Consider the following 27,521-nt stretch of genomic DNA (forward strand, 5'->3'; position numbering starts at 1 on the left):
CAGTGTAATTATTGGGTACAATTGGAGTTTTATATTGACCTGGCTATGTGGCTGATCATTCGACATTAGAAGGATCCAATATGTGATGAAATTGGTTTTCAGTAACCACTCATCGAGTCCAGTGTCTGGGTGATGAGATAAGGGCTGGAAAAGGATAGGGACACTGCATCTCTGACTTCTTGTTAACTAGTGTGGTGAGACAAAAGTTTACTTTTGTTACTGGCTTGGTATATCTAATGATAGAATAACCACCACTTTGGGATGAGTCTGCCCTATTTCTCAGCAGTTTGTCCTGAATTCAGAATTCTTAGCTATGACCCACTGAGGCATTGTGACAGAAGCATCCTTCATTTAAAAGGTGCTGAGCACAAGCAGATACATGCCAAAAAGGATGTCTGTGTGCAAATGGAGAGATAGTTGCTTGACCCCAAGGATAGTGTCACCTTATCTATTTTCTGAATTGTGCAGACTGAATTAGATGCATCCAAGCAAGGTGTGATTTTTGGAATGGGACAACCTAGGAGGTCCAAATAGCCTTCTGTTGATATCTAGGTCAGCTATTACAGTTGAAAAGAGGCAGATGCTAAGGAAAGTGAGTGCTCCCTGAGTGCATTATGGAAAAAAAAAGGAGTCAGACAAGAGTTTGCAGGATTGGTAGGGAAGAGAACAGAAATAGGTTCATGATGGATGAATTGATAAGGAACAGGCTTTGTGATAGAGTAAGCAGCAATGTATATATTTGGTATGCGGTATCCCCGAGGATACTATTTGATTCAACCAGTCTGCTGTTCAGTTGCCTTTTTGCCCCGTGTGATCTAAGGCATGCCGAACCAATAATCACATTCCAATAGCTTATCACTGTGTGAATTGGGCTGGATATGGCAGGAAGGACATAACCACACACCCCTGTGCATGCAGTCTGAAACATGTGCAGCTTATTGAAAACTGACCTATCATGAGACTGTGCTGAGCCCCACTGTTAGGGAATCAGCACAGGGAGCCAGCATGCATTGAGTGGATGATATCAGGCAGGCTTACCACTATGTTACACTACACATTATGCTTTTTTCCAGTTACTGTTCCATCCCACCTGTCGATCTGTGCATGCATTCCAAGAGCTATGCCTTCCTACAAAACCGTAGGCACACAATAGCAGAGGCAGGACCTGCGGCTCTCACTCTCAATAACTGTGGGCATGAGAGGCTACACCTATATTTTGATAAACATGGTAAGCTCCCTGGTTTTTAATTTGTATTGTACATAATAAACCTTCATACTTTTAGTTGTTGTGGTCTGATGCACTCAGGCTGAAGTCATGAATGAGTAGTATTTTAAGAAATACTAATGCTTTATTTTGCTCTTGTGTTTCCTTCCAGGCTCCAGAAATAGGAGTTAGGTAGGCCCTCTAATGGACAACTACCTCTGCAGCAGCTACTTTCCCCTCAAGCCCTTCATAGTCAATGTCCCCAAATGGGATGAGTAGGGAGGAAGTAAATGAACTTGGAAGAGAAACACAGAGATTGTATTCATTTGGAATAACTTAATGTCACGATAAGGTAATAATTCTATGATTTTTTTTCTCATGCATTGCTCTTGTAATTCACTGGTTAGTGTGTGTTACTCACACCCCGTTATGTCCCATGCACAGATAATATGAGTCTGTTGCAACTTCCGCTGGGGAAATCTTGACTTTTAACCTTCAGCAGCTCATGCTTTTAGATTTGGAGTTCCCTGATTCAATCCCCGATGTGTCAACCACGATGGCAACCATCATGCTTTTACATCTTGGAGATGCTATTCTGACAGTGCCCATCCTGAGATAAACAGCCACATATCACTCTAGTGCACCCTAGTGATTTGTGCCTGTATTTTTTTGCAGTAGCTGAAAGAGAGCCTTCAGACATTTTTTGTTTCCAGATGGATTATTTGCCCTTATGTTTTTGCTTTTTTTAAATAGTTAATTAGTATAGATAAATAAAATGTTAATGTATTGTGTCCAGCCTATTATTTATGGAGTGTTTCAATAGAGCAGAGTACAGATGAGCAATGATGCGGCAGCTCTCAGAGCTGCCCAGAGGAGTGCAGGGTTAATGGGGGCCAGAGAGGTGTAGACACGGTAGATAGTGAAGCAGCCTGGCACACTGAAGCCCATTTTCACTTATTGCACAGAGATTTTGAAGAAATAAAATCTGTGCACTTTCTGACCTTGGAAACATTGTGATAAGAGTTAATTTTCAACCCGCTTCTGCATGCCTAGAGGGCTTTAGCAAATAGGCAAAATTCTAACAATGCAGAAAAACATGTGCCTGTAAGGTCTACTGCAGGCATACAACTGCGTCTTTGGAAATCTAGACCTGAAATCACAAACCTGATGGATAGCAAAATAGCCGTTTGGCTAGACCAGAGAATGATGGCACACACTAACGATCATAATAAAACACTGATGTATCATTAGACAGAGTTCATCTTGTTAGGTTTTGCAATACTGTGAGCACAGGAAAAGAAGCCAGTCCAAAAAACTGGCTCATTGCAAGGAAACTGCATTTAAAGCACAGGGTGTGTTTTTTGAAGAAGGAAATTGCTGGCTTTCCCAAAATGAGAGGGTTCATAGGGGTTAATTGTTTATAGAGACTGTTGTTTCTTAAATATACAGACTGCTCTGTTTGCAGAGGATTGAGACTGTTTACTGTAAATGCTGCATTGCCATTAAATATTGTCTTTAAAGAGAGAGAGAGAGAGAGAGAGATCTCTGCAGGTAACTGACAGAATAAAGGTTTTCACTCTAGTGTTCATAACAGATATAAAAGTGTGTGAAGTGTTCGAGATATGTGTGTGTGTATCACTCTGAAGTATTACTTGAGGAATGAATGCCATTCAGCCGACATGAATACAGGGAAAGCTCACTACAATACTGTTCTATGGAACTATGCTTAAAGTGGACTGAAAAAAGTGTGTGTGGGGGAGGCAGGCTATTATCATCCCCACATCTGCTGTTCCCCTGCGCAGCAATTAATTCTGCCCCCTTCTTTGTTCTGCCCCATCAGTCCACTACATCACTTCTGCCTCCACTTGAAGCTCCTGGGGGTCTTCACCCCCTCCCCCAAGCTGGGGATGTCTCTCCTGCTGGCCAACCTGGGTGTTGTAGGGAGGATGGTGGAGGGAGTAGGAGCAGAGGAATGTCCCCTTTCTCTCAAAAGAGGAGCAGAGAGGAGCCACTCAGAGCTGCTGGTTCTGTTCCCTCCCCCGTCCTCTCCTATGAGAATGGTGTCAGCTCCTGAGGGGAGAACTAAAACTTTTTCCTGAAGCAGCCTTAATTGGCTGCTCTTTTTCAGAAGGTGGGATAAGCAAACAATCAGAGGTTGTCTTCCTCCAGGTGGTACTAAACGTGTGCCCCTTAGCAACCTGACTCGGTTTTTAAGAATTTTTATTTCATGGGTATGCAAGCTAGCACACTTTAAACACTGATGGAAACAACTAGTGATACCGTTAGGGTATGTCTACACTGGCAGAGTTACATCACCACTCAGAGAGCGCTGAAGGGAAACCTCTGTTGTGTGTTCACACTGTCAGCTGCCTGCGCAATAACGTGTTCACACTTGTGGCACTTGCATTGGTATTTGGAGCAGTGCACTCTGGGCAGATATCCTACAGAGCATCTTTTCCTCTTCTGCTGCTAAGAGTTGTGGGAAGGCAGAGGGGGTCATGGGCATCCTGGGTCCTGTCCCAATACCCCGTGATGCATTGCTTTGCATCCCAGCAATCCCTGTGCTTCCGTCTGCATTTGGTGCCATCTTTCAATGGTTTGTGTACTGCATGCTCTGCCTCTTCGGTCTGCAGGAACGGATCCTGCACTGTTGACCAATATGCTGCTCGCTCTCACTAACATGTCATGAGTGGCAGTGGAATTATTCCTTAAAGTACAAAGGCTAGAGGAGTTTGACATTGATCTTGCCACGTGTAGTAGCTACGACACAAGATTGCTTGTGGCATTCATGGACATGCTGACCACAGTGGAACACCGCTTCTGGGCTTGGGAAAGAAGCACTGAGTGGTGGGATCACACCATCATGCATGTCTGGGATGATGAGCAGTGCCTGCAGAACTTTCAGATGAAGAAAGCCACATTCATAACACAAGAATGAGAGCTGCCTTGTTGTTGGAGAAGTGCTTGGTGATTTCACTGTGGAAGCTGGCTACTCCAGACTGCTACTGATCAGTCACTAACCAGTTTGGACTGGGAAAGTCGACCGTTGGACTTGTGGTGATGGAAGTGTGCAGGGCCATTAATCGCATCCTACTTCAACTGTGACTCTGGTCAACATGCGTGACATTGTGGATGGCTTTGCATAAATTGGCTTCCCTAACTGGGGTGGGGGGGGAAGAGATGGAACGCATATTCCAATTCTAGCACCAGGCCACCGAGTACATTAATTGGAAGGGGTATTTCTCTATGGTTCTCCAGGCGCTTGTGGATCACCGTGGGCGTTTCATAGACACTAACACAGGCTGGGCCGGAAAGGTGCATGACGCGTGCATCTTTCACAACACTGGCCTGTTCAGGAAGCTGCAAGCAGGGACCAGAAGATCACTGTAGGGGAAGTCGAAGTGCCCATTGTGATCCTTGGAAGACCCTGCCTACCCCTTAATGCTGTGGCTTATGAAGCCATACATGGTGAATCTTGACAGCAGCAAGGAATGGTTCAACAATAGGCTGAGCAAGTGCAGAATGATTCTTTGGTGTGCTATTGGCCATTTAATGGCCCGCTGGCGCTGCCTATATGGGAGGCTGGACCTGGCAGATGACAATATTCCTATGCTTATAGTCACATGCTGTATACTCCATAATATTTGTGAAAATGAATAGATCTATACATTGTCATCCAGTGGGTATGCAGCGCTGGATTGTTTTTTACATCAATAGATGGACTAATTTAAGAATTTCTTGCTAAAAATAATAAGAAAGGTCAATGAAGGACATATCAAGATTCCAAACCACCATTAATGGCCCACACTTTGCATAATTACAATAGGCCCTTAGAGTTATATTTCATATTTCTAGTTTCAGATACAAGAGTGGTACATTTATACAAATAGGATGATCACACTTAGTAGATTATAAGCTTTGTTATGATACCTTAAAAAGACCTTTTGTATAAAGCATATTTCAGTTACATTAGCATATTTTTATAAAATCATATAGAGTGCAACATCATAGGTATCATAATTTCTACAGCTGCAGTGCAGCTGGGACTGGACAGGACCTCTCCCCAAATGCTGATGAGGTCCACCAGCTCAGCACAGCTCCAGGCAGGGTATCACCTGGTGTGTGGACAGGCATGGTCACCTGGAAAGATGCGCTGAGACCACTGCACACATCACCGAGCAAACAGGAAGGGGACTTTCAAAATTCCCAAGGAATTTAAGGGGGGGGGCTCACGGTTGGTCACCTGAGTGCAGGGCAGTAGAGTTCAAACCGATGACCAGAGAGGCAAAAACAGACATTATGGGACACCTCCCAGAGGCTAATTGCAGTGCTGTAATTGACCAGGGTGTCTACACTGGCACCGCGGCACTGTAGCCCCGGCACAGAAAGCTGTACGCTTCTCGTCGGGGTGGTTTTATTACAGTGCTGCAACTGCGCAGTTTCTGCGCACTAAATGGCTTGGCAGTGTGTAAACTTCAGGAGTTACAGCGCAAAAAGCCGCTTTACTGCGCAGAAACTTGCCAGTGTAGACAAGGCCTAAGAGACAGCACAGCATAAGGTTACAATATAAGAAAGTGCTGCTTGTTAGATACATATTGTAGTACCTTTCAGAATCTGAGCCCATACCACTTTACTAGTTCCCCCTCTCAATCCAAAACTGTCTTTCCTTTCTCCAAGTGATCTGTGAAAGCAGCATTCACAGTCCATTTTCTAATTTCCAGAATTTCTTCCTTTATTCTGGTCTCATCTTCACCACCACTGAGTCTTTGTCACACCTAGGTTACCTTCCACGATTGATCCCCCACCTTAAATTCATACAGTCTCTTCACTGGTCACATCTGATCAGACACTCAGACTTGCATCACACGTCCCTTCAGTTTCAAATGTCTTATGGCATCCTGCACAAGTGGACATTGTCTAGCTGGCTATTTGTGGCTTATCAGTTGAAATTCACAGTTAGCATTCAATTAGATTCTTCTGCCAGTTACTTAGCACTCTACAGCAGGCTTTTGCCACAACATATTACAGCCCTACCCATATCTATGTATCTTAGGTTTTTAATATAGCATCTATCAGCATAGTATAAGTACTACTGTGCCATCTCTTAAAGAGGTAATCATTTTTTTCTTCATCAAGCAATGTCAATCTTACCTTAATGTTTTAAAATATAACCCCAACCATCATAGGTTGTAAGCTACTGATGGCTTTCAGTTGGGTATTTAACCTCCTTATTAAAACTGGTTTACTCCATAATCATTATTTTCTTGATAATTCCTTTACCTGAGCCTTAAAAGTAGATTTTAAAACTTTCTGGAAGAACTAGTGTCCAGTTGACACTAATGCCCCAGAATATCTCAGAATTCTTTGTTAAAAAAGCAATGGTGTGTTACTTTTTAGTTCTGAGCGAAGCAAGCTGTGGAAATATGTTAAGCTCTACAGTTTCCAGCTCTACTTCTTGACTTATGTCTTCCTCATTTTCTCAGTGTGTCAAATAGTTACTAGGTTTTTGTCCAATCTAATTTGTACTTTGGAAGCCCAATTGCCCATCTATATGCTATCAAAACTTCACACTAAAGTCAACCAGCATTTCCCTTCATGCAGACTCCTGTAGCTTTTCCAGGCATATACGCTCCAGGCAGCTCTGTGTGCTGGCTGTGCACAAGTTCAGCCTATTTAGAGAAAAGGCACAAAGCAAATAACAGCCCAGCTCCATGGATAAGAATGGCAACCAGTTGTGATAATTTATAGGTATGGGGTAGCTAGCAATGAACAAAAGCTCAAGATAAATATACTCCTCTTCTAAGTGCCTCCTCAAAGCCACTTCTACCATGATAACTCAATTGTGAATCGGAACTGAGAATGACTAGGCAGGAGGCCAGCAGGGATTAAAAAAAACCAACCACCCTCAAATGTGCAAACTGTGCATGCAGCTTCTATACACACAACCACCTGTGGCCTTCCTCCCATACCCTCTTTACTATTTTGTTACATTAGTTTACTGCATCTTGTCTTAATGTAACAGTAAACTCTTTGAGACATGGTGTGTCTTACTGTGTGTTTGTATAGTACCAAGCACATTGGGATAATCCTAATTGGGGCCTCTGAGTGCTACTTCAATATAATTAAAATAAATAATAATAATGTTACAAATGCTTTAAAAGGGGCCTCAGAAGAGCTTAATGGGATTGCAGGCTCCTTGCCTGGCAGTGTGTGTTGTGTAGAGGCAGTCAGCCCCACAGCAATATTGTACAATTATCCAAGCAACCCAAGAAAACTGGAGATCATTGTTGACAAAAAAGTTAAATGGACACATGGTGCAAATCAAGAAATGATCCGATGACAGATTTTGGCAAAACCGGAAGAGAGAGAGGCTGGAGGAAATGAATGGTCCAACACTGGAAGAAGCTACAGAGAATGAAGAGGCTAAGATCTGATGGGATCTGGCAAATGTCACAGACTCAACAGTGAAGGCAAACAGGCTGGATATAGTAGTTGTAGAAATGAAGGTAAACAAGATAATGTTAATTGATATCGCCATACCAGCCATCAGAAACATAAAAAACAAAAACAAAAAAAGCCACACACCCCCAAGAGGAGAAGATATCAAAGTATGAAGAACTCTCCCATGAAGGGAAACAATTATGGAAAACTAGAACAGAGATGATCCCAGTGATTACTGAAGCACTTGAAGCGATCCCTCAGGGTACGAATGAGCAGCTCAAAGAACATGTTGGGAGTGCACAACACCATGGTCTGGAACCTCCAGAAGACAGCATTCTTAGGACTGAGGGAATTTTAAGTAAAGTCAAAGGATAACGACTGCATCTGAGCACACAACATGCAGGAATTCTGCAGAAAGGTTAACACAACTTTTAACTACTCAAACCAGCAGGATTTACAGGTGACTCCTAGGGATAAATTTTAGACAATAGTTTTCCCCTTTTTATGCTTACAGATCTTGTATATTATGAAGGCTATTTGTTTAAAAAATCCCCATGATGTACTGAGGGATAATAATAAATAAATAAAATAATAATAACAACAATAATAATATTCTGAAACTACTTAGGGCATATGTGGCATCATTCCCAAGGGACAAATTCTTCCTCTTGGCAGCCTGATGAGGAACCAACTGGGAAAGGTAAAAACAATGTATCCTCAACTTATGCAACTGACTCAGAGGAAATCCCTGCTGAATTAAGGAACCATTTCTGAAGCAGCAGACCAGGAGGCTCATGCAGCTGCAAAGGCACTTTGGGGCTGGATACTAGTAATCTAAAAATAATGCTTTTAGTTCATGTTTGATAAGATCCATGTTTCTTTCACAATCTGTCTACCCTGAACATATCTATACTTAAAAAAATAAAACAAATATAGTTGTTTCTTAGTATCATTTATTTGTAGGGTCCTACAAATTCACGGTCCATTTTTGTCAATTCCACGGTCATATGATTTTAAAAATAGTAAATGTCATGATTTCAGATATTTAAATCTGAAATTTCACGTTGTTGTAATTGTAGGGGTCCTGCCCAAAAATGGGTTGGGAGGTCGCAAGGTTATTATAGGGGGGTGGTACTGCTACCCTTACTTCTGCGCTGCTGCTGGTGGTGGCACTGCCTTCAGAGCTGGGCAGCTGGGGAGAGGCAGCTGCTGGCCAGGAGTTCAGTTGTGAAGGCAGAGGCACCGTCAGCAGCAGCATAGAAGTAACGATGGCATGGTATGGTATTACCACCCTTATTTCTGCGCTTCTGCCTGCATAGCTGGGGCTTCAGTCAGAAGCCTCCACTCTCCGGCCACTGAGCTCTGAAGGCAGTGCAGAAGTAAGGGTGACAATACTGCAATCCCTTAAAATAACCTTAGGACCCCCCTCAACTTCCTTTTGTCAGGACCTCCAATTTGAGAAATGCTGGTTTCCCCTATGAAATCTATATAGTACAGGGTAAAAGCACGCAAAAAACAGATTTCATGGAGGGAGACCAGATTTCACGGTCCATGATGTTTTTTTCATGGCCGTGAATTTGGTAGGGCACTATTTATTTGCTTACTGCACAAGCAAGAATGATTTAAATACCTTCAGAGGTTGGGACTAATTATAATGGGACTAAGATATAATGTATCTTTGACTGAATTTTAAAATTTAAACTGTATTATTGCCCACATGGATAAGAAAATGTGAATTTTTAATACAACTTATTTGCTCTTCTTGGAGTGCAAATGGTTTGAAGAGGAATAGTTTCTACTCTGAGTATATCTTAACTAGATCAGTTGTTTTCCTTTACTTACCATAGTCTTTTCAAAATTACATTTTCACAGGTTGCTGATGGTTATTATGCAAAAGAGCAATATAATCCAGTATGATGATCATTATTGAAAGCAATGTCTAGATATTTTTTCTCATACAAAGAACAAGGTTTATTATGATCATTCAATAATATTATATTTGAATCTAATGTTTAGTTATTATGGTCACATTTACTATAGAAAAATCTTAGGCAGACAAATATATTTAAAAATTCAGCTTCCATGTTTCACCATAAACTGCAAACTTCTTATTATGAAAAACTGCTTTGAAAAATTCTTAAATTTAAAGTATTAAATAAGGCATGCATGTTCAAAATGGTGTTGATTTCACTAGTCTTTCATTTAACAGAAAATAAGAAGCCCCCTCTGCCCCCAACAATATTGAAATGTCCTGTTTACACAGTTTCAGGATGACATGTTTTGATTTTTCATTTTGAAATGACTTTTTGTTTTCAGTTTTTGATTTATATTAATAACAAAATTGAAAAGGGTGAAATTGAGTAAGAACATTTGATTTTGTTGAAATGAAACATTTCAATTGACCTAATTTTTTTCTCCTCCAATTTTCTTTAATTCCTTAATTAGAATGAAGATAAAATATTGAAATCTCAAGATCCCTTTAAAACAGATTTTCCATTCCCCCCAAAAAGATCTGTTTAGAACTAATGAAAATTTATGCAATAATAATTGTCGTGTGGAATTCGGTGCTATAGGAGGTTAATTCAATTACTGTGGCTACTTCTTTTAAGTTCTGAATAGTTTTCTGAACACTAATATGAACCCTAAGCTATGCAAGCTCAGGTAATTAAAGATCCTCAAGATCATATTTCAGGACACAAGTGGATTGCCTGTAGTATCAGGGATGTATACCCCACCTCCACCATTACACACTGGCTAAATTCCATTATAGGGAGATTTTGCCTTCCAAAAAATTGGTAAGAATTTGACCACTACCAGACATACCAAACTTGCCTAGATGCTCCAGTAAGATTTGCCATACCAGAATAGGCTACGTTCCTTTTATATTGACTTCCAACATCAATTTTAGAAGAGTAAACGTAATGACATCCCAGTATTATTTTGAGATTAAATCATTGTAAAAAACACATGTGGTTTGAATTATTGCTTCATTTTAGAAGTGCACAATTGTCCAAATTGCTCTTTGATAAGAGAGAATTCAGAGTCTGTACCAGTTCTTTGTGAACATGCTGCCAGGGGCTCAAATTTGGATACACTATGTTTGATGGCTTAGTTATAAGTACACTCCTGTCCATGGGGGAACACGAATTAAAACAGTCAGACTTCTTTCATTTAGGGCCTCAATCAAGAACTTTATCATAATAAACATTTTAATATGCTTATGCTGCTAATGTTGAGGATACAATTCTGTAATGCCTTCCTTTTTTGCGTAGTGAATTTTAGCCACAGTATTAGTATCATATGTTTTAGGGCCAGATCCTTAGCTAGTGTAAGTCAGTGTAGCATCAATGGATTTTCACCAGCTGAAGAACTGGCCCTTAGACATTTAAATACAAGAGAACCTAACAATATTTTTCACCAAATGTATTTATTTTGTGGTGAAAATGGGTCTGTCCCACAATGAGTTACTGGTCTTATTTTAATCAAAGAATGCAGTACTAAATCACAAAATATTTACTGTAATAATTTGCTGGTACTAAAACACTAAAAATGACTATTTTGTTACAGACTATAAAAGCAGGAAGAGAACTAAAGATGCATAGTGTCATTTCAAATAAAACAAGATTTTCCAGAATCAGTGCTGATGATATTCATATTTTGTGTCAATTACTTAGCTTTGTAACAAAATTAAAAAAAAAAGGCTTAAGTTTATTTTGGTATTTTAACTACTGCAGAGGAGTATAAAGAAAATAAACACTGCGAGGGCTAGAATAAGTAGGGTTACGTTCATAATATAGAGATTAAAGCATAACTCCTACTGACAAAGGGAAGAGCATCATGGTAGTGACAAGAAAATGAGTAGATCTATACTTTGTCATCCATTGGGTATGCATTATCCCCTGGATGTAGAGAGTTAGATTTCTAGATCTATAGTGATTAGTGCATAGAAAGAGTTCTATCTGAGAACATATTGAAAAGATTAGGACCTTAATTAATGGAGGAAATTAATTTGAGAAGATATAATAAAAGTTGGTAATGTTATCAAAGAAGTTTAGTCAGGTGCTGCTATTTACTCTTTCATAATCCAAATACAGGAAGGCAGGCAACAAATTCAAAATGGATACTCAGAATGTAGATAGCCTGAGGGAATTCATTGCTACAAGCTATCATTTAGGGAAAGAGTTTAGTAGGGCTCAAAAAAAGGATTAGGCACTAATATAGATGAGAATATCCACCGTTGCTAACTGATCAGTTCATCTTGCCAGAGTGCTACCAATACATGCCCAATTCCTGGAAAAGCAGCTTGTGAGTTTTCAGAATCTTTGGACAGAAATAAGGATGAAGGCCTGAACCAGCTGCATATCTGAACCCTTATTTTAGACTTAATATGGATCTGGATCTGAACATCATTTCATCAGGCAATCTCTAAAAACCAGCAGGACAGAGGTACCCATAATTCACTCTGGATTCTCAAAATAAAATAACCAGGTTTTCATTCAAATCATCATGACACGCATTCTGAACCTGATGTGCTGCCTTCTGTAAAGCTTTGCATTAGGTAAATCATGAAGGTGTGTGTTGGAGGGTTTAGGAATACTTTGCACGCATGTCATCAACTTTCAAAGCCAGCAGCCTATTTAAAATGACAGCAAACAGAAGAAAGCTGAGCAAGATTACAAAGGCCTGGTCTACACTAACCCCCCAAGTCGAAGTAAGGTACGCAACTTCAGCTACGTGAATAACGTAGCTGAAGTCGACATACCTTAGTTCGAACTTACCGCGGTTCAGACGTGGTCCACACGCGGCAGCCAGGCTCCCCGTCGACTCCGTGGTACTCCTCTCGCCGAGCTGGAGTACCGCAGTCGACGGCGAGCACTTCCTGGTTCGACTTATTGCGTCCAGACCAGACGCGATAAGTCGAACCCAGAACTTCGATCCCCAGCCGCCGAACTAGCGGCTGGGTGTAGACCAGCCCAAAGTGATCTAGCTGCTCTCTGTGATACTTTATGAAAAGGATATACAGTGTATCAAGAATTTCAATATAGGAAAGACTTAGCACAACTACTTTTCTAAATATGAAAACTGTCTTGACTGATGAGGTGAAAATGGAAAGCTACAGTGTTTTGTGAAGAGTTCCTGGCCATTTTTTTTCATATTACAAGAGTGGCTAACTTACATATTTTAGCTCAGTATTTTAGCTTGTATCTCACAAGCTAAAGTAGTAAACATTTTGTTATTTACCTAAATGGACAGGAGGATAAGAATGAGTTTATTTGCCATCCTTACATAAATAATAGTCTGAAAAATAAGCTGAAAGACATTAGTGACTGGATCAAACACTATTTTAAAAATGTTTTAACAGGCTTTCATGTAGTTGTGTACCATTTGTCTAATAGAGAAAGATACAACATAAGGATCCTATCTTTAGACTTAGATATAGAGAATTTTGTGCACGCATCATGAATGTAGGTATGTGGAGCGGAACCTCGAACACTATTCTGAAGGGATATAAAGTATGAACATAGTAAAACTAATTATCATCTCGTAATTAAGTTTTTCAAATAATTTTTTCCCTAGCATATGGAGAAGTATTTTTGCATACTGAGTACATCAATCTAATTCAGGGAATATGACTGATAAGTTTAGAAAAGAATGCTCTTACAATCTGCTCCTCTAAATGAACAACTATTAAATTAGCACGTTACACTGAATACACAAAATTTACTTTAGAATAAGCAAATGAAGATTTAGCAGTTCAGCTGATTAACATTGTTTTTTATGTTGTTTGTGCTACTTCAGTAATAATGATAATAAATTCTGGTTTTAAAAGAATTAATTTAGCTAAGAACTAGTTTAAAAAAATGTAACAAGCTTGAAAAAAAATCAATGGCAAATCAGTAACTTTTTAATACAGATTATTAACTCACCAACAGTGACATGAATCATGAGATGTCATTCATGAAAGCTGAAATACAGTGTATTGTCTCCTATCTTGATATATATTATGAAATAACTAGGGATATTACTTCTAGCATCATTCGTACACATAAGGTCTGCTCTTTTCAAGTAGTACAAATGCCTAAATTAAGGAGGGTTATTTTTTTCTTTTACTACATTATTTTAAAAAGTCTAGTCTTTGTTTTTTCTATCTTGATTACACATAATGGACCACAGCTTATGCAGAGTAAACTGACTTCAAACAGAGCTATGCCACTTTACTGTGGTAGAGGATCTGGTCTAATGTGTGAAATTTACCTATGTGCACAAAGATCACACAAGGCCTTCTGAGCCCCACTTGAGTCTCTTTTGCGGGCCTCAGTGTTGTGGAAGGTTTTGTCTATATCCTCTTCTTTGGATGAGTTTAAACCACTATGATAAAGGAAACTTTTTGCCATATTCCAATACTCTTTCAGTATATACTGCTGCCTTGAACAGCTATACCATGTAATTATAAACGGTGTTGAATTAACTATGTATCTTTTCCCAGTTATTTTCCAACAAACTGAATCAGCTAATTAAAGAGGTGACTTGATTCATCTGTTCTTTACATTAGTTTTATGCCAGTGCAACTCCACTGAGGCCAACAACTACTGAGGCAGCTGTACAGAGGAACTACCAGGGCAGTAACAGAGGAAACTGCTACATCAACAAAAAACATGCTTGTGTGATGGGGTGTATAAACTCCACATCAGGTAGGAAGGGGTTAAGGAGTTGCTCTGTGCTCCAGTGGTCCCATACCAGTAAGTCACATCAAGAATGCATGACTACATTATGTAGTGAGACAGTGTATCCTGATTTACTGCCTGGAGACACCCAGTGATATAATCAATGGCACTGTACTTTAATTTGCATACAACAAAGATTAAATTTACCCAACAACATAATTAGGTGGATGAGTCTACCATGCTTTTTAATTTTGATGTTCTGTATTTGGAAGTTGGTTTACATTTCTAATCAGTGAATCAATTAACATGTCTAAGTAATAAACCCCTTTACTTTAGCAAGGCTTTAGTGTTGACACGAGTAAAGGTTGCAGGACCATACCTACATGTTTTCTCTCACCTTTACAGGCTTCAAAATGGCATCAGATTACTCACCATATTGTTGGTGGTTCAGAACCTTCTATTTCCAAGTAATCATATTTTTCTTCCATTTGAAAATCAGTAAATATGAGTGAAATGGTATCGCCAGGCTCTGCCACAATGGTCCATGTACAATCTGCATTATTATGATACTCATTAGGAAAATTGGGACTGGAGATCATGCCGCTGGATCCTCTCATTGTTCCTCCACATGCATCTTCAGCTGTTTAAAAACAAAAATCACAACATTTTCAATAAGAAAAAAAATTATGAAGTGTTATTAAATCACTCCTCAAAAACCAATGCTATGAAACTGCCACATTTAAAATAAACCTGCATGTGCTCCTAGAAAAAGTGTTAATAGTTTTAAGGGTTTATTATACATCATAAATATGCAATGTAAAGGTTCTGTTACCCTCTATGCAAATAGTCACTGTGTTGTTTAGTTTGTTTTGAAAATTAAATTAGTAATCTACGATTATTATTTTACCAAAAACTTTTAGAATCCTCTTTTGTGTGACTTTGATGAAAATTGTTCCCATTCAGTCTTATGAAGAGTGATATGAAAAACATCAAATTAATATTATGGTTCTCTCTTCTGCTTCAATCAGAATAGCTTTGGATCAAGCACATTACATCTCTGCTTAGCATTTAGAGTTTGGTTCATGTATAATTCAGCATTTATCTTTGAAGGAAGTTATGTTGAAAAATAAGATTTTGTTAACAGGGGCATGAGTACTCTAGCCACCCTTTGCTAATTGCATCATAATCATTTCATGGTGGTAGCTAATAGTTAGTATCTTATATATGGAAGCATAGATTCTTTCTTCCATTGCCTTTTCACTGAAAAACTAGTCACAGCATATCACTTTTCAGAACAATGCTGCTCATACATAGTGCCTTGAATGCCATCACCCTGACACCTTTGTGCTCATGATTTTTACAGCAGAGCCATTTTAATGGAGAGGAATTTTTTGATAGATCACATATTTCAAATATCTCTACACATATGCTTCTTTCCTGGATATTTATTCTATTCCATAATTTACTCATGACCATCTTCTGGATTATGCAACATGCTCACATTGGTGAGGATTTACTTATACAAACACTCCCATTGAAGTCAATTTGGACTGCTCCTGTGAGAAAGTGCTCTTCAGGTGAGGGTTCACAACAATTGGTGCAGTATGGTTTGAAGCATGCCTTATCCATACTGTAGTCAAAAGTATTTTTTTGAGCTAATAAAATACGTTGAGATTGTAATGCTACCACTTTCAATAAATGGAGAAATGTCATGTTTTATCACAGTAATTCAAACTTCATGATCCAAATGCGTGAGACATACTAGCAAAGGAATCCCTGACTATGGTCAATTAAAGTGCTAACATACAGTAATGAAAGCTGAGTTGGTGCCCGAATAATAGTCAATACTGCTGACAGATGAATGCCAAGATGAAGACACATTTATTTTTGAAAGAGTATATCATCATTAGTGCAAAAGCTTTTAAGACTTTGAAAACACCTGCTCAGATTCACTTCTGTCAGGGAGAAAATCCCAAATGGCTGCCATGATCCCATCAATTATGGCAGTTTTAGCTTAATTTTGTTCTTTAAAAGTTCTGCTAAACTGTTTATACGATCAAAAAAGTTTTAACAGTAAAATATCATTTAGGAGTCAATCTGGCAGGGTGCCCAGCACTCTCAATACCCATTCAAGTCAATGGAAATAGAAGATGCTCATTGCTTCACAGAATCAGGCCCTTCCTCACTGCAGGAATCCAATAGCAGGTGTGGTTGCGGAAACTTTGTCCCATGGGGTTGTGTAGTGAAGCAGAAATTAGCAAAAATCATAACTGTTTTTGTTCAACAGAGGCTAAAATGACTATTAAAATATTAATACAAGTAAGAGAACAAGGAATTTACCAATTGTGTCTCTACAATGGGGTTTGATTAGTATGCAGTATATAAGGCCTGGGGTCAGCCCTTGAACAATGAGGATAAACCAAAACATTGAATAGCTGCTAATTAACTGAGCTAATTAACTGAGCACTCCAACCTGGGCACTGAATGCGGGTGGGATGCTGTGGAAAAAATATGTGGTCATGTAATTAAAGACTATCATAATGCATATGGAGAAGGGAGCTGAATGAAGGTTGCACAGGCAGTCTTAATAATGGCATTTCTTAATTTTGGAGTGCTTCACTTTCCAACACAAATAATGTTCTTTTAACAATTCATAATATGTGGGTGACTGGGGACAACTTGACCTGTGCATGTAATTCTCTTTTGAAACCATAAAATTCAGATAGCATAATTTCTTAGCTATCAATCATAAAACAAAATAAACCAAACAGTCAACAAAAGTAAAATAAATTGACATCCTGGCAGTATGAGACAAATCTAGCAATGGTATATGAGGCAGAAAGGAAGAGAGAGGAAAGATGATCAACTGGCAAGGACACTAGCCTGCACTGTGGGAGGCCAAGCTTTAATTCCCTGCTCTGCCACAGATTTCCTTGACCCAGGCCAAGTCATTTAACTCTCTGCGTCTCAGTTTCCCCCTCTATAAAATGGAGAACTGTACTCTAAGTTGCCAAGGTAACAAAAATCAAACTCAGTCTGTTACATATATATGATTGATTATAAAAGTCATGGAAGTTAAGACACAAATATTCAATTAGTCCAAACAAAAAGGTCGATATTAAGATCATGACTTGTAAACAAGAGGAGACTGGACCAGAAATTAATTAATCAAAATTGGTGGGTCTGAAATTAGGACTAATTGGTGGACAAAATAATGAGGGATTACCCCCTGGTGTCTGAGCTTTGGGTTCCTGCTCTCCCTCCCTCCCTACTGTGTCATTTTCCTTCTCTTTCTTACCCCTTTCTCTTTGCCTTCCGCAATCCTGCTAAGACTGCGCACTGTGCTTGTTTCTCCAGCAATGAGGTTGCAAGTCAGAGTCAGCATCAGAGACAGAAGCTTCATTTTCTATCTTTGCTGATCTTTTTTATTCCCATTTCTGTGTGTTTGTCTTAAAGGAAGCAGAATCTAACTTTAACAATGAGAGCAGCTCCAATCCATCTCAGCTGTTTGCCCCAAAAAGACAGTTATTACCATCTTTAATACCATCTAAAAGGCTGTCAAACCGGGATGGGGAGAGGGTTCCTTGTGAAAGCTCTCTATACGTGAAGGGAAAGGAAATGCAGTATTCTTAAAATGAAAGCCTTACTTACTACCTGACATTTAAAATACTTGTACTGCGTTCCTTCTTTTCTGTATCTTTAGTAAAAGGTGATTTTTAATAGTGATTGTTGCCATGGGACGCAGCAGGCTACAGCCTCTACCCAAAACACTGAACCATGTTTATTTGTACAGGGTTGTACACCTTTGAGACTCTGGGCCCATTTATTTAATTAAAAAAAGATTAAAGAGCGTGTAAAAATCCCACTCTACACTGTAAAACAAAAACAAACAAAACAAACAAAAAACACAGACTTGTTTGATTTAAAAACTTGACAAATATGATGCAAAAGTCATAGATGGAAAAAAGTACAGAATTCCAAGATGACATTTTTGCAGATATACTTTTGTGATCTTAACCATATGTCAAAAGGGTAACTTTTCTAAGTGACATATAAGGGGGAACTTGGCTTCAACAGGTTTTTTGAGCATACTGTATTTAGAATTCAAATGAAGATTTACTTGAATATGTATGAGGCTTGTAATACAGAGGAATTACCTGTTTATTACATCTGCACCACCATTGCATCTGAATGGACCAACGTTATCAAAATACTAGTGAAGCTGTTTTCTTTCTGCTGGTCATTGCTAGGTTACCATATTGGTACTAGCTTTCATATCTGGATTTTCTGGCTAAATCATAGGAATAAACTGGCAACTCATGCTTAGTGAAAATTATTATCTGAAACTCTTAAACTGTGTTTTCCAATTCCCCTAACTGGTGACCCAAGTTTGAGTTCACAAGCTTTGTAGATGTCATAGTTGCCACTGACCACAGATACAGGCACTGAAGAAAACTGCGTCACTATGTGTTCAAAAGCATCTTTCTCATGGTCTCCCTCAAGCGATTATGGTAATGTGTTCAGCAGCTGGAATAGAATAATCTGGAAGTACTTTTTAATTAAAGCAGTTCCTGCTACTGTGTCAGATCCTTTAAAGTTTACCCAGTGAGTGGATGCTCCTATTCCTGCTGTCTCTTGTGAAGAAACTCCTCTGTAGCCAAAGTCATGCAGTTTGTACTCGAGTCCTTCTAAGCTGCCAGATGTCTCTAGCAAATACTTTGCCAAAATTTTCTTCTGCTTCCTGGAATTTGTGGCCACTGTGATTGGATACCATGACTGAACAAGAATAGTCCACACAAGAGATCCACTTCCTGGACACTATAGTGCTAATAAGCCATGGTCACATAAATACCACCCTATGCCGGAAACCTACTGACTGCTATACTTACCTACATGCCTCCAGCTTTCATCCAGACCACATCACATGATCCATTGTCTACAGCCAAGCTCTAAAATACAACCGCATTTGCTCCAATCCCTCAGACAGAGACAAACACCTATAAAATCTCAATCCAGTGTTCTTAAAACTACAGTACCCACCTGCTGAAGTGAAGAAACAGATTGACAGAGCCAGAAGAATACCCAGAAGTCACCTATTCCAGGACAGGCCCAACAAAGAAAGTAACGGAACGCTACCAGCTGTCACCTTCAGCCCCCAACTAAAACCTCTCCAGCACATCATCAAGGATCTACAACCTATCCTGAAGGACGACCCCTCACTCTCAGATCTTGGGAGACTGGCCAGTCCTTGCTTACAGACAGCCCCCCAAACTTAAGCAAATACTCACTAGCACCCACACACCACACAACAAACACACTAACCCAGGAACCTATCCTTGCACAAAGCCCATTGCCAACATGTGGGAGAGATAGCTTGGTGGTTTGAGCATTGGCCTTCTAAACCCAGGGTTGTGAGCTCAATCCTTGAGGGGGTCACTTGGGGATTTGGGGCAAAATCAGTACTTGGTCCTGCTAGTGAAGGCAGGGGGCTGGACTCAATAACCTTTCAAGGTCCTTTCCAGCTCTAGGAGATAAATAAATTAATGGAGATATTCTATCTTATTTAATTTAACTCTGTCCACATATCTATTCAAGGAACACCATCATAGGATCTAATCAATCAGCCACACCATCAGAGGCTCGTTCACCTGCACATCTACCAATGTGATATATTTCATCATGTGCCAGCAATGCCCCTCTGCCATGTACATTGGCCAAACTGGATAGTCTCTATGCAAAAGAATAAATGGACACAAATCGGACGTCAAGAATTATAACATTCAAAAACCAGTCAGAGAACACTTCAACCTCCCTGGTCACTCAATTACAGACCTAAAAGTCGCAATTCTCCAACAAAAAAAATTCAAAAACAGACTCCAATGAGAAACTGCAGAATTGGAATTAATTTGCAAACTGGACATCATTGAAATACGCTTGAATAAAGACTGGGAGTGGATGGGTCATTACACAAAGTAAAAACTATTTCCCCATGCTAATTTTCCCCCTACTGTTACTCACACCTTCTTGTCAACTGTTGGAAATGGGCCATCCTGATTATCACTACAAAAGTTTTTTTCTCCTGCTGATAATAGCCTACTTTAATTGATTTGTCTTGTTATAGTTGGTATGGCAACACCCATTTTTTCATGTTCTCTGTGTATATACATCTTCCTCCTGTATTTTCCACTGCATGCATCCAATGAAGTGGGTTTTAGCCCACGAAAGCTTATGCTCAAATAAATTTCTTAGTCTCTAAGGTGCCACAAGTACTCCTCGTTCTTTTTTCTCAATCCAGTTAGTGAGCCAATAGCACTCCATGTTTTCTGTTGTGAAGAGTACATTTCCTCTGGGAATGACTGAGCCTTCAGGAACAGCCTTTACTGTTATCAGAAGATGCCCTTCACACTTCTCAAGAATATAATTCCACCCCTTTTCATTGAAGACATCATCTTGAAAATGCTCTCTGTACACCACTTTGTCTTCCTGGATTTTCTCTTTGGTTATCACTTTGCCTTTTAAGTACTTATTTAAAATGTACTGCAACCAGTAAAAAATGGTTTCCTCATATTTCACCTTCTTTAATCTGGTGTTCTCAGTCTTCTTTTCACTATATTCAAATTAAGAATAAACTATGCTTGTATTAGGTGGATATTGCTTATAATGTGTAACCTTGTAGGAGTTGAGCAGGATGTAGCGAGCAGGATGTTGAACTCTGTGCCTGCCGCTGCATGTTCCATCTTGCCGAGCATGAGCCGCCGCTGCGAGCAGGAACAATCACAAATGGGCTGTGCCACCACTGCCGCCGCCTCCCCTCGCTGCCAAGAGCCTCCTTGAGGGGCGGACTTTGCTTCCTGCCCAGAATTGCTATTTTTGTTTACTTTATTATTTTTTTAAATTTCACAGTTCAGGGTAACTGTATTCCCTGTGGTCCAGCAAGGACCACAATTTTAGACTTCCAGTTCCCCAGCCATCACCTCTCTTGGATGGAGGCCCGCATCTTTCTCCCTCCTGACTGGGTTTTTCCCATGACACACAGTTCCCTGGCAACACTGAGAGTTCCTCAGCATGACAGACTGCCTAAGTATGCCTTCCTTTGCTTTCTCCTTAGAGACAGTAATCAGTGTAATTGGCCACAGTTAAAAGTTACCATACAGCCCTTTCTAAGCAAGCACGTTTATTCTTAAGGTGAAAACATATTAAACATTTCTATAGAGACAACATTAAAAACAATAAAAGAAACTACTTGGAAGCTAGTAAGCTTACCAGAAATCACTCCCAGCTCCACCAAATGGCTCTGACAGGTGCTCAGCTCTTCACCAAAGGGTTCTTCAGAACAATCTGTGAGTCACTGCTTGACATAGTTTGGGCCTTTGATTTTGAGACACCCTTGAACAGGTGATCAGCCCCTTTCCTCAGTGGGTAGCTTCAGAGGACTGAGTTTTTGCATAACTGGCAGTAGGACAGGGGAAATTTGCATTCACCTGCCCCTAGATATTTCCCAGGAAATCCACTTCACACACATTGTCCCAAAAGCTATTCTTGCCTGCCATATTGTTCAATATAGTCCTTTGGACATCCTGGCCCACAATAATACATAACTTTGGCATTTAATATAGTGGACTCCAAAGATACTTAAACTTAATTCAATAGTATCTCCCTAAGATATTACAGGAGATTGCCATATCTGACACAGCCCAGAACTGCACCTTTTATTTACTTTATTTTTTTCCTAAATGTATTTCTCTGCTCTAGTTTCCTTTTTTCTTTGCTATTCTGTTTAGTTCTTTGCTTTAACCAATAGGTGTCATTGATACTCACCCCGATACTACATAAACATTGAGCTGGAAGTTTCAAGAGCAGCAGTGATCAGAGAGGGTCAAATTTAGCACTGATTTAGACCTCATGCAAGCTCATTGACTTCAATGGAATTCAGTGAAATTGCATGGAATGCAAATCAGGGCTTAATTCAGCATACGGAGTGCATCATGCCACCAAATCTACCTAGGTATTTCCACTACACTGAATACTTATAATTGACTACATAATTCACTTTGACCTTGTTGAAAGAAAAACTAAGATGATGAGTAACAACACACTTCTACCTAGTTTGGCTGTATTCTGGACTTTAAAACAGATATACAGAGAGCAAGGAAAGAGTTTGGTACCTTTTCTGGTTTAAAAAAAACACATGTAAAGAAGTGTGTGTGTAAGCAAGGTGTTCACACCATACCTAGGCAACTCTGATGTGACTTCCACAGTAGCAAACAACCCAGCCAGGGAAGCTGAGGGCATTTGAAAGAGGTACACTGAACTCCTCCATCATACTGATCTCTGTCATGAACTATGGAGGAGATTAAGTGGACTCTGTCTGCTCATTGTACTTAAGGCTGGGGCCAGCCCGTAGTCTCACCCCTCTTATTCTTCCAATTTTTAGAGACAGTATTATATTACAGAAAAGTTAGCAAAGTAATCTTAAAGGACTATATGCTTCTGCTGCCTCTTAAGCATTTGATAGTGGTATTAATTTTAAATATTACTCTTGAAACTCTACATACAATAAGAGCACTTAGGTCTTATAAAGTACTTCTCATCTGAAGATCACTAAGGACTTTACAAAGGAAGTTATATATTAATAACGTAGGAAATACTGGGTAGACAGATGCTCATGCACACACACGCAGGATATTTCCAATAAGCTCTATTTCTAGTTTGACATATACCAGGACAGACTCTGCAGTGCACTGCAGCTACTTTATGCTGCGCCACCAGTATAAAGCATCTCTGTAGGTGACATAGGAGGATCATCCTAATGGAAAGGGAAATAACAGAGAATTGGCATAATGGCTCCTAGTTGACACCCCTCCGCTGCTAACATAGAAGGCCAGGCTGGGGCTTTCACACACATCAGTCGTCCCTGGCTGTTGCACTGAGCTTTCAAAGACATTGTCAGCTGGTGCAACTCAAAGCACCCATCAGGCTTCTCTAATTTATAATGAGGAATGAGACTGGGAAACAGCTAGCCCATAATTGGCCACCTGTGCACCACCAACCCCCGAGCAATACTGTGCGCTCCTAGGCTGCAGCCAATGAATTACGCCGCACAGTACAATGGAAATTACAATACTCAAAAAATAAGTAAAACTACTGTATCTTGGTATTTTTAAAAGAACTTTAGAAATCCCAACACATACATACACTGCACACATACCCCTCTATCTCTCTCTGTCCAAAAGAAACTAAAGTATGTTTATTTCTGAGAGGTCCTGTCAATCTGGTCTTTAAGTGCCAGAAATTTCTATTGGACAACAAGAGAGAATAGAATAAAAAAATTAAACAGATCAAAATCAAACGTGTCCCTGAACAACGTGATGCTCTTTTCCCTGAAGCCTTATATTTAGCATAAATTAATATATAAACTAACCACTTATGTGTATAAAATACATTTGTGTAATATGAAGCACAATTTTAAGTATTTTCAGATGTTTTGAAATGAAAGCTATTTTGTTTTCCTTTTAGGATATAGTTCATTATTATTTGATTAAATGAAATAGAATGGAGATGGGATATAATTATGTAGATTACACTTTTTGATATTTTTCCAAGACTATTACCCTTTAGCTGTAATCTTGATTCTGACAGTAAAAGTGTTTTGCTATAAAATTCTATCAGTGTTATCTAAATAAAATTTGCAACCGACGATCACATTTAAAATTTGAAGTCAAGGGTAAAGAAAATGAGATTATCACCTCCAGGCAGTAACTTCCTTGGCTTATGAAAGTAAACATTGTTGTCTGTCTGTTACAGAGTCACCATGCACACAGATCTAGCTAAGGTTATCCCAGCACTTATATTGTAAATACAGTATTTTTTTAGAATTTTGTAATTTAGCTCTAAAAATCACTCTTGGCTAGAGATAAGCCCAGAGGGTCTCCACCTAGGTATGCTTTTTTAAAAAAATAAAATAAAAAATAGCTGCCCTCTTTTTTTAAGTGACAGAAAATACTTTAAAAATGGAAATGTGCTTCTCACTTTGTTCTTGTGAAACTCAGAATTGGCTTGACTGGAGCAATGCAATTGGGAAAGCATTTTTTTAGGGCCCAATTACTCACCCCCTCCCCCGGGCAAAAACAACAACAACAACAACAACAACTCTGTGTACCTTCAAGTTTCAGCTGGTCTTTGTACACAACCAGGGTAATGACACAATATTCTGCTTTTTGGATTTTTCACAGGTCTTCATTTGCAGGTTTGCCTCTGGGCAGCTTTCAGAGATTTTCAATTCTGCCAAACTTGGTCAGTGTTTACCCATTACAAATGTTCATATGCACACCCCTGTTTCATGATTTTAGGCCTACTGTATACTTTTCCCAGGAAATGCAACTCAATTATTTTTTCTTAATTGGTTGGATCATCATTATGAACTGTAGTTAATATTCTGGTAGCAAAGAAACTAAACTGGTTGAAGCTGAAACCTCCACACATGAAAGACATAGGTTTGCTATATATAAAAATGGCCTCAGTTCTTATGATCTAATAATGACAATTGCAACACAAATTATATATAAAAGTACTCAGGAAATAGACTGGATTAAAATGTACTCTAACAATTCATAATAGTGATTGCAGCTTGAGCTGTTTGAAGCCTATTTGCATGGAATTGGAATGTATCTGTGGGTTCAATTGACTTGCACTTCATTTACTATTCACTTGGAGATTAGCTTTATATATAAAAAAAGCTCCAAGTGAAGCCAAAGAGTGAACTCAGATCCCAGAGTGAGAGTACCAGCCAGCAAACTCTAGTCTTCATCTGGATCTTCCACAAACAGTTAAATGGTCGACTATCTGAACCTGTGTTTTAGATGACCTGTGTGCACGGCCCACTTCCCTATCCATTCTCTGAAAGTTTTTCACAGGAACTGGCTTCCTCTTTAACCCTCATTCAGTAGCAGCAAGACCTGGAAATGATCCTCCAGCTCTTCTGCTGCTCACACTGTGCCTAGTAAACCTCAGAATTCTGCTTATGATAACAGTGTCTCCTATTATGGTAGAATTATTTTATCATGAAAGCATACTGGAGTTCATCACAGCAAATAATAAGGTAAATGCATTAGAGCGGCTGGAAATAAATGTCTCAGTCATGATGTTGAATTGTGGGGAGAGAACCCAATTTTTCTGAAAAAATATTTCCAGGAATAGCGATGGTAGCTGGCTTACAAGCAATACCAATCCTACACTCTCAAAGACTCCAGATGAGAACAGTGGGTCAGCTGGCCTCTTCCTGAGGAATAAGGACTGAGCGGGCCATACCCAAAGAATCAGGAGGAGACAGAAGTAGAACGTCATCAGTGCAATGTCAGAAGACACCCAAAATGTAAAAGAGCACAAAAGCCTATATTTGTTGTCAGAAAATTGTTTTGAGTGATGCAAAGAGAGGGTCTCAAGGTCTTTTAGGGAGGGAGAGTGGGAAGGAGGCTGGCTTTAATCCTCATAGTTTTGGTGAATATCAGTTAAAAGTACAGGATTACATTAAAACTATGGGTAGTCAAAAATTTTCTCAATAGAAAAATGGGTTATTAAATGAAAATTGTCATAAGAAATGTCAGCTTTCTGCATAAGATTTCAGCTTCATATAAAAAAAAAAACTGGACGCCCAAAAACCACCTTTCCCTCTCGCCCCTACATTCTGACCAGTTCTAATCAAAACCAAAAGAGCCTGTGGGCTTTCAATATAGACACAAGAAATGTTAGTACACTATCAAAATGAAATTGTTCAGAAATTTTGTTTTACAGGAAATTTTGACTTTTCATTCCATTTTGGAATTTATTTACTTATTTTATAGACACCTGTTTGAATTGCCCATGGAACAGATTCTGATTTCTAAGCAGCTCTAGTAAATTTTCTTTCTGATCAGAATTTCCCTATCATTTATGGATACAGAAATAAAATCATGAATATAATTAGGGCCCTACCAAATTCATGACCGTGAAAAACATGTCACGGACCGTGAAATCTGGTCTCCCACCATGAAATCTGGTCTTTTCTGTGCTTTTACTCTATCCTATAAAGATTTCATGGGGGAGACTAGTGTTCCTCAGATTGGGGGTACTGACTCAAAAGGGAGTTGCAGGGGGTCATAAGGTTATTTTAGGGTGGTCACAGTATTGCCACCCTTACTTTTGTGCTGCCTTCAGAACTAGATGACCGGAGAGTGGCAGCTGTTTCCAGGTGCCCACATCTGAAGGCAGCTCCCCACCAGCCGCAGCACAGAAGTAAGGGTGCCAATACCATACCATGCCACCCTTACTTCTGAGCTTCTGCCTTCAGAGCTGGGCAGCCGGAGAGTGGCAGCTGCTGACCGAGGGCCCAGCTCTGCAGGCATCAGCATAGACGTAAGGGTGGCAATACCATACCATGCCATCATTACTTCTATGATGCTGTTGGTGGCAGCTCTGCCTTCAGAGCTGGGCTCCCAGCCAGCAGCCACTGCTCTCCAGCTGCCAAGCTCTTCATAGTAATATTATTACAATAGGATTATGGCAAAACTATGATGTATTTCATGCAAGATAGATCACGTAAGATATAATTGAAAAGGTTATGATTCACTGAATATGATTATCCTATTCATATGCATGTATCATTTTGGTATCGGAAGTTAGGAATATTGTCTATGCACCTATTACACCTGGGGAATGCCCACTAGGCAGAATGCAATCAGTCTAGATGGCTGTCTGGGAAGGGCCGTTAGGGAGAACAATAGGTCTTAGAAAAAGCTAATCTCTTACCACAGAGCCTTCCTGAGGACTCTACAAACAGCCTCCAACTCATGGCTGCTATGACTCTACAGGGGCATGTGACCATATCACCTGGTACTGGGCTCCATCTTGGAAGACCAGTGTCTTTCTACAGAAAGGTGTGGGACCCAAGCTTGGCGACAAAGGCTTCCTGCCATACGCAAAAGTTATTTAAGGCAGGGGAGTGACATCATCGAGGTTCTTCACTGACTCCCTGCCCAAAGAGACTCCTGAAAACACCTGAGGAAGAAGGACTGAACTGGGGGGAAAGGGCTGAACCCAGGCTAAAGGGATTTCTAGCCTGTGAAAGGAATACCTGGGCTTTTAAGGTGCAAGCACGTGCAGTTTGCCCTTTAAGAATCTCTGCATCTGGCTTAAACCATAATTTAGGTGAGAATTTGCTACTCATATCCAATCTC

The 27,521-nt window shown here is 39.6% G+C and overlaps 1 protein-coding gene and 1 pseudogene across 1 annotated transcript in view; both read right to left on the minus strand.

Moving 5' to 3' along the window:
* CSMD3 (CUB and Sushi multiple domains 3) overlaps positions 1 to 27,521 on the minus strand; it is a 1,099,171-nt gene that overhangs the window by 774,440 nt on the left and 297,210 nt on the right. The window contains exon 5 of the mRNA XM_026659890.1: positions 14,743 to 14,950. Coding sequence (XP_026515675.1) covers positions 14,743 to 14,950 — 208 coding nt within the window. The remainder of the gene's footprint in view (positions 1 to 14,742; positions 14,951 to 27,521) is intronic.
* LOC112103153 lies at positions 18,634 to 21,047 on the minus strand (annotated as a pseudogene).

The sequence above is a fragment of the Terrapene carolina genome, unplaced genomic scaffold (assembly GCF_002925995.2).
Source record: "Terrapene carolina triunguis isolate 2854851 unplaced genomic scaffold, T_m_triunguis-2.0 Scaffold58, whole genome shotgun sequence".
Lineage (NCBI taxonomy): Eukaryota > Metazoa > Chordata > Testudines > Emydidae > Terrapene > Terrapene triunguis.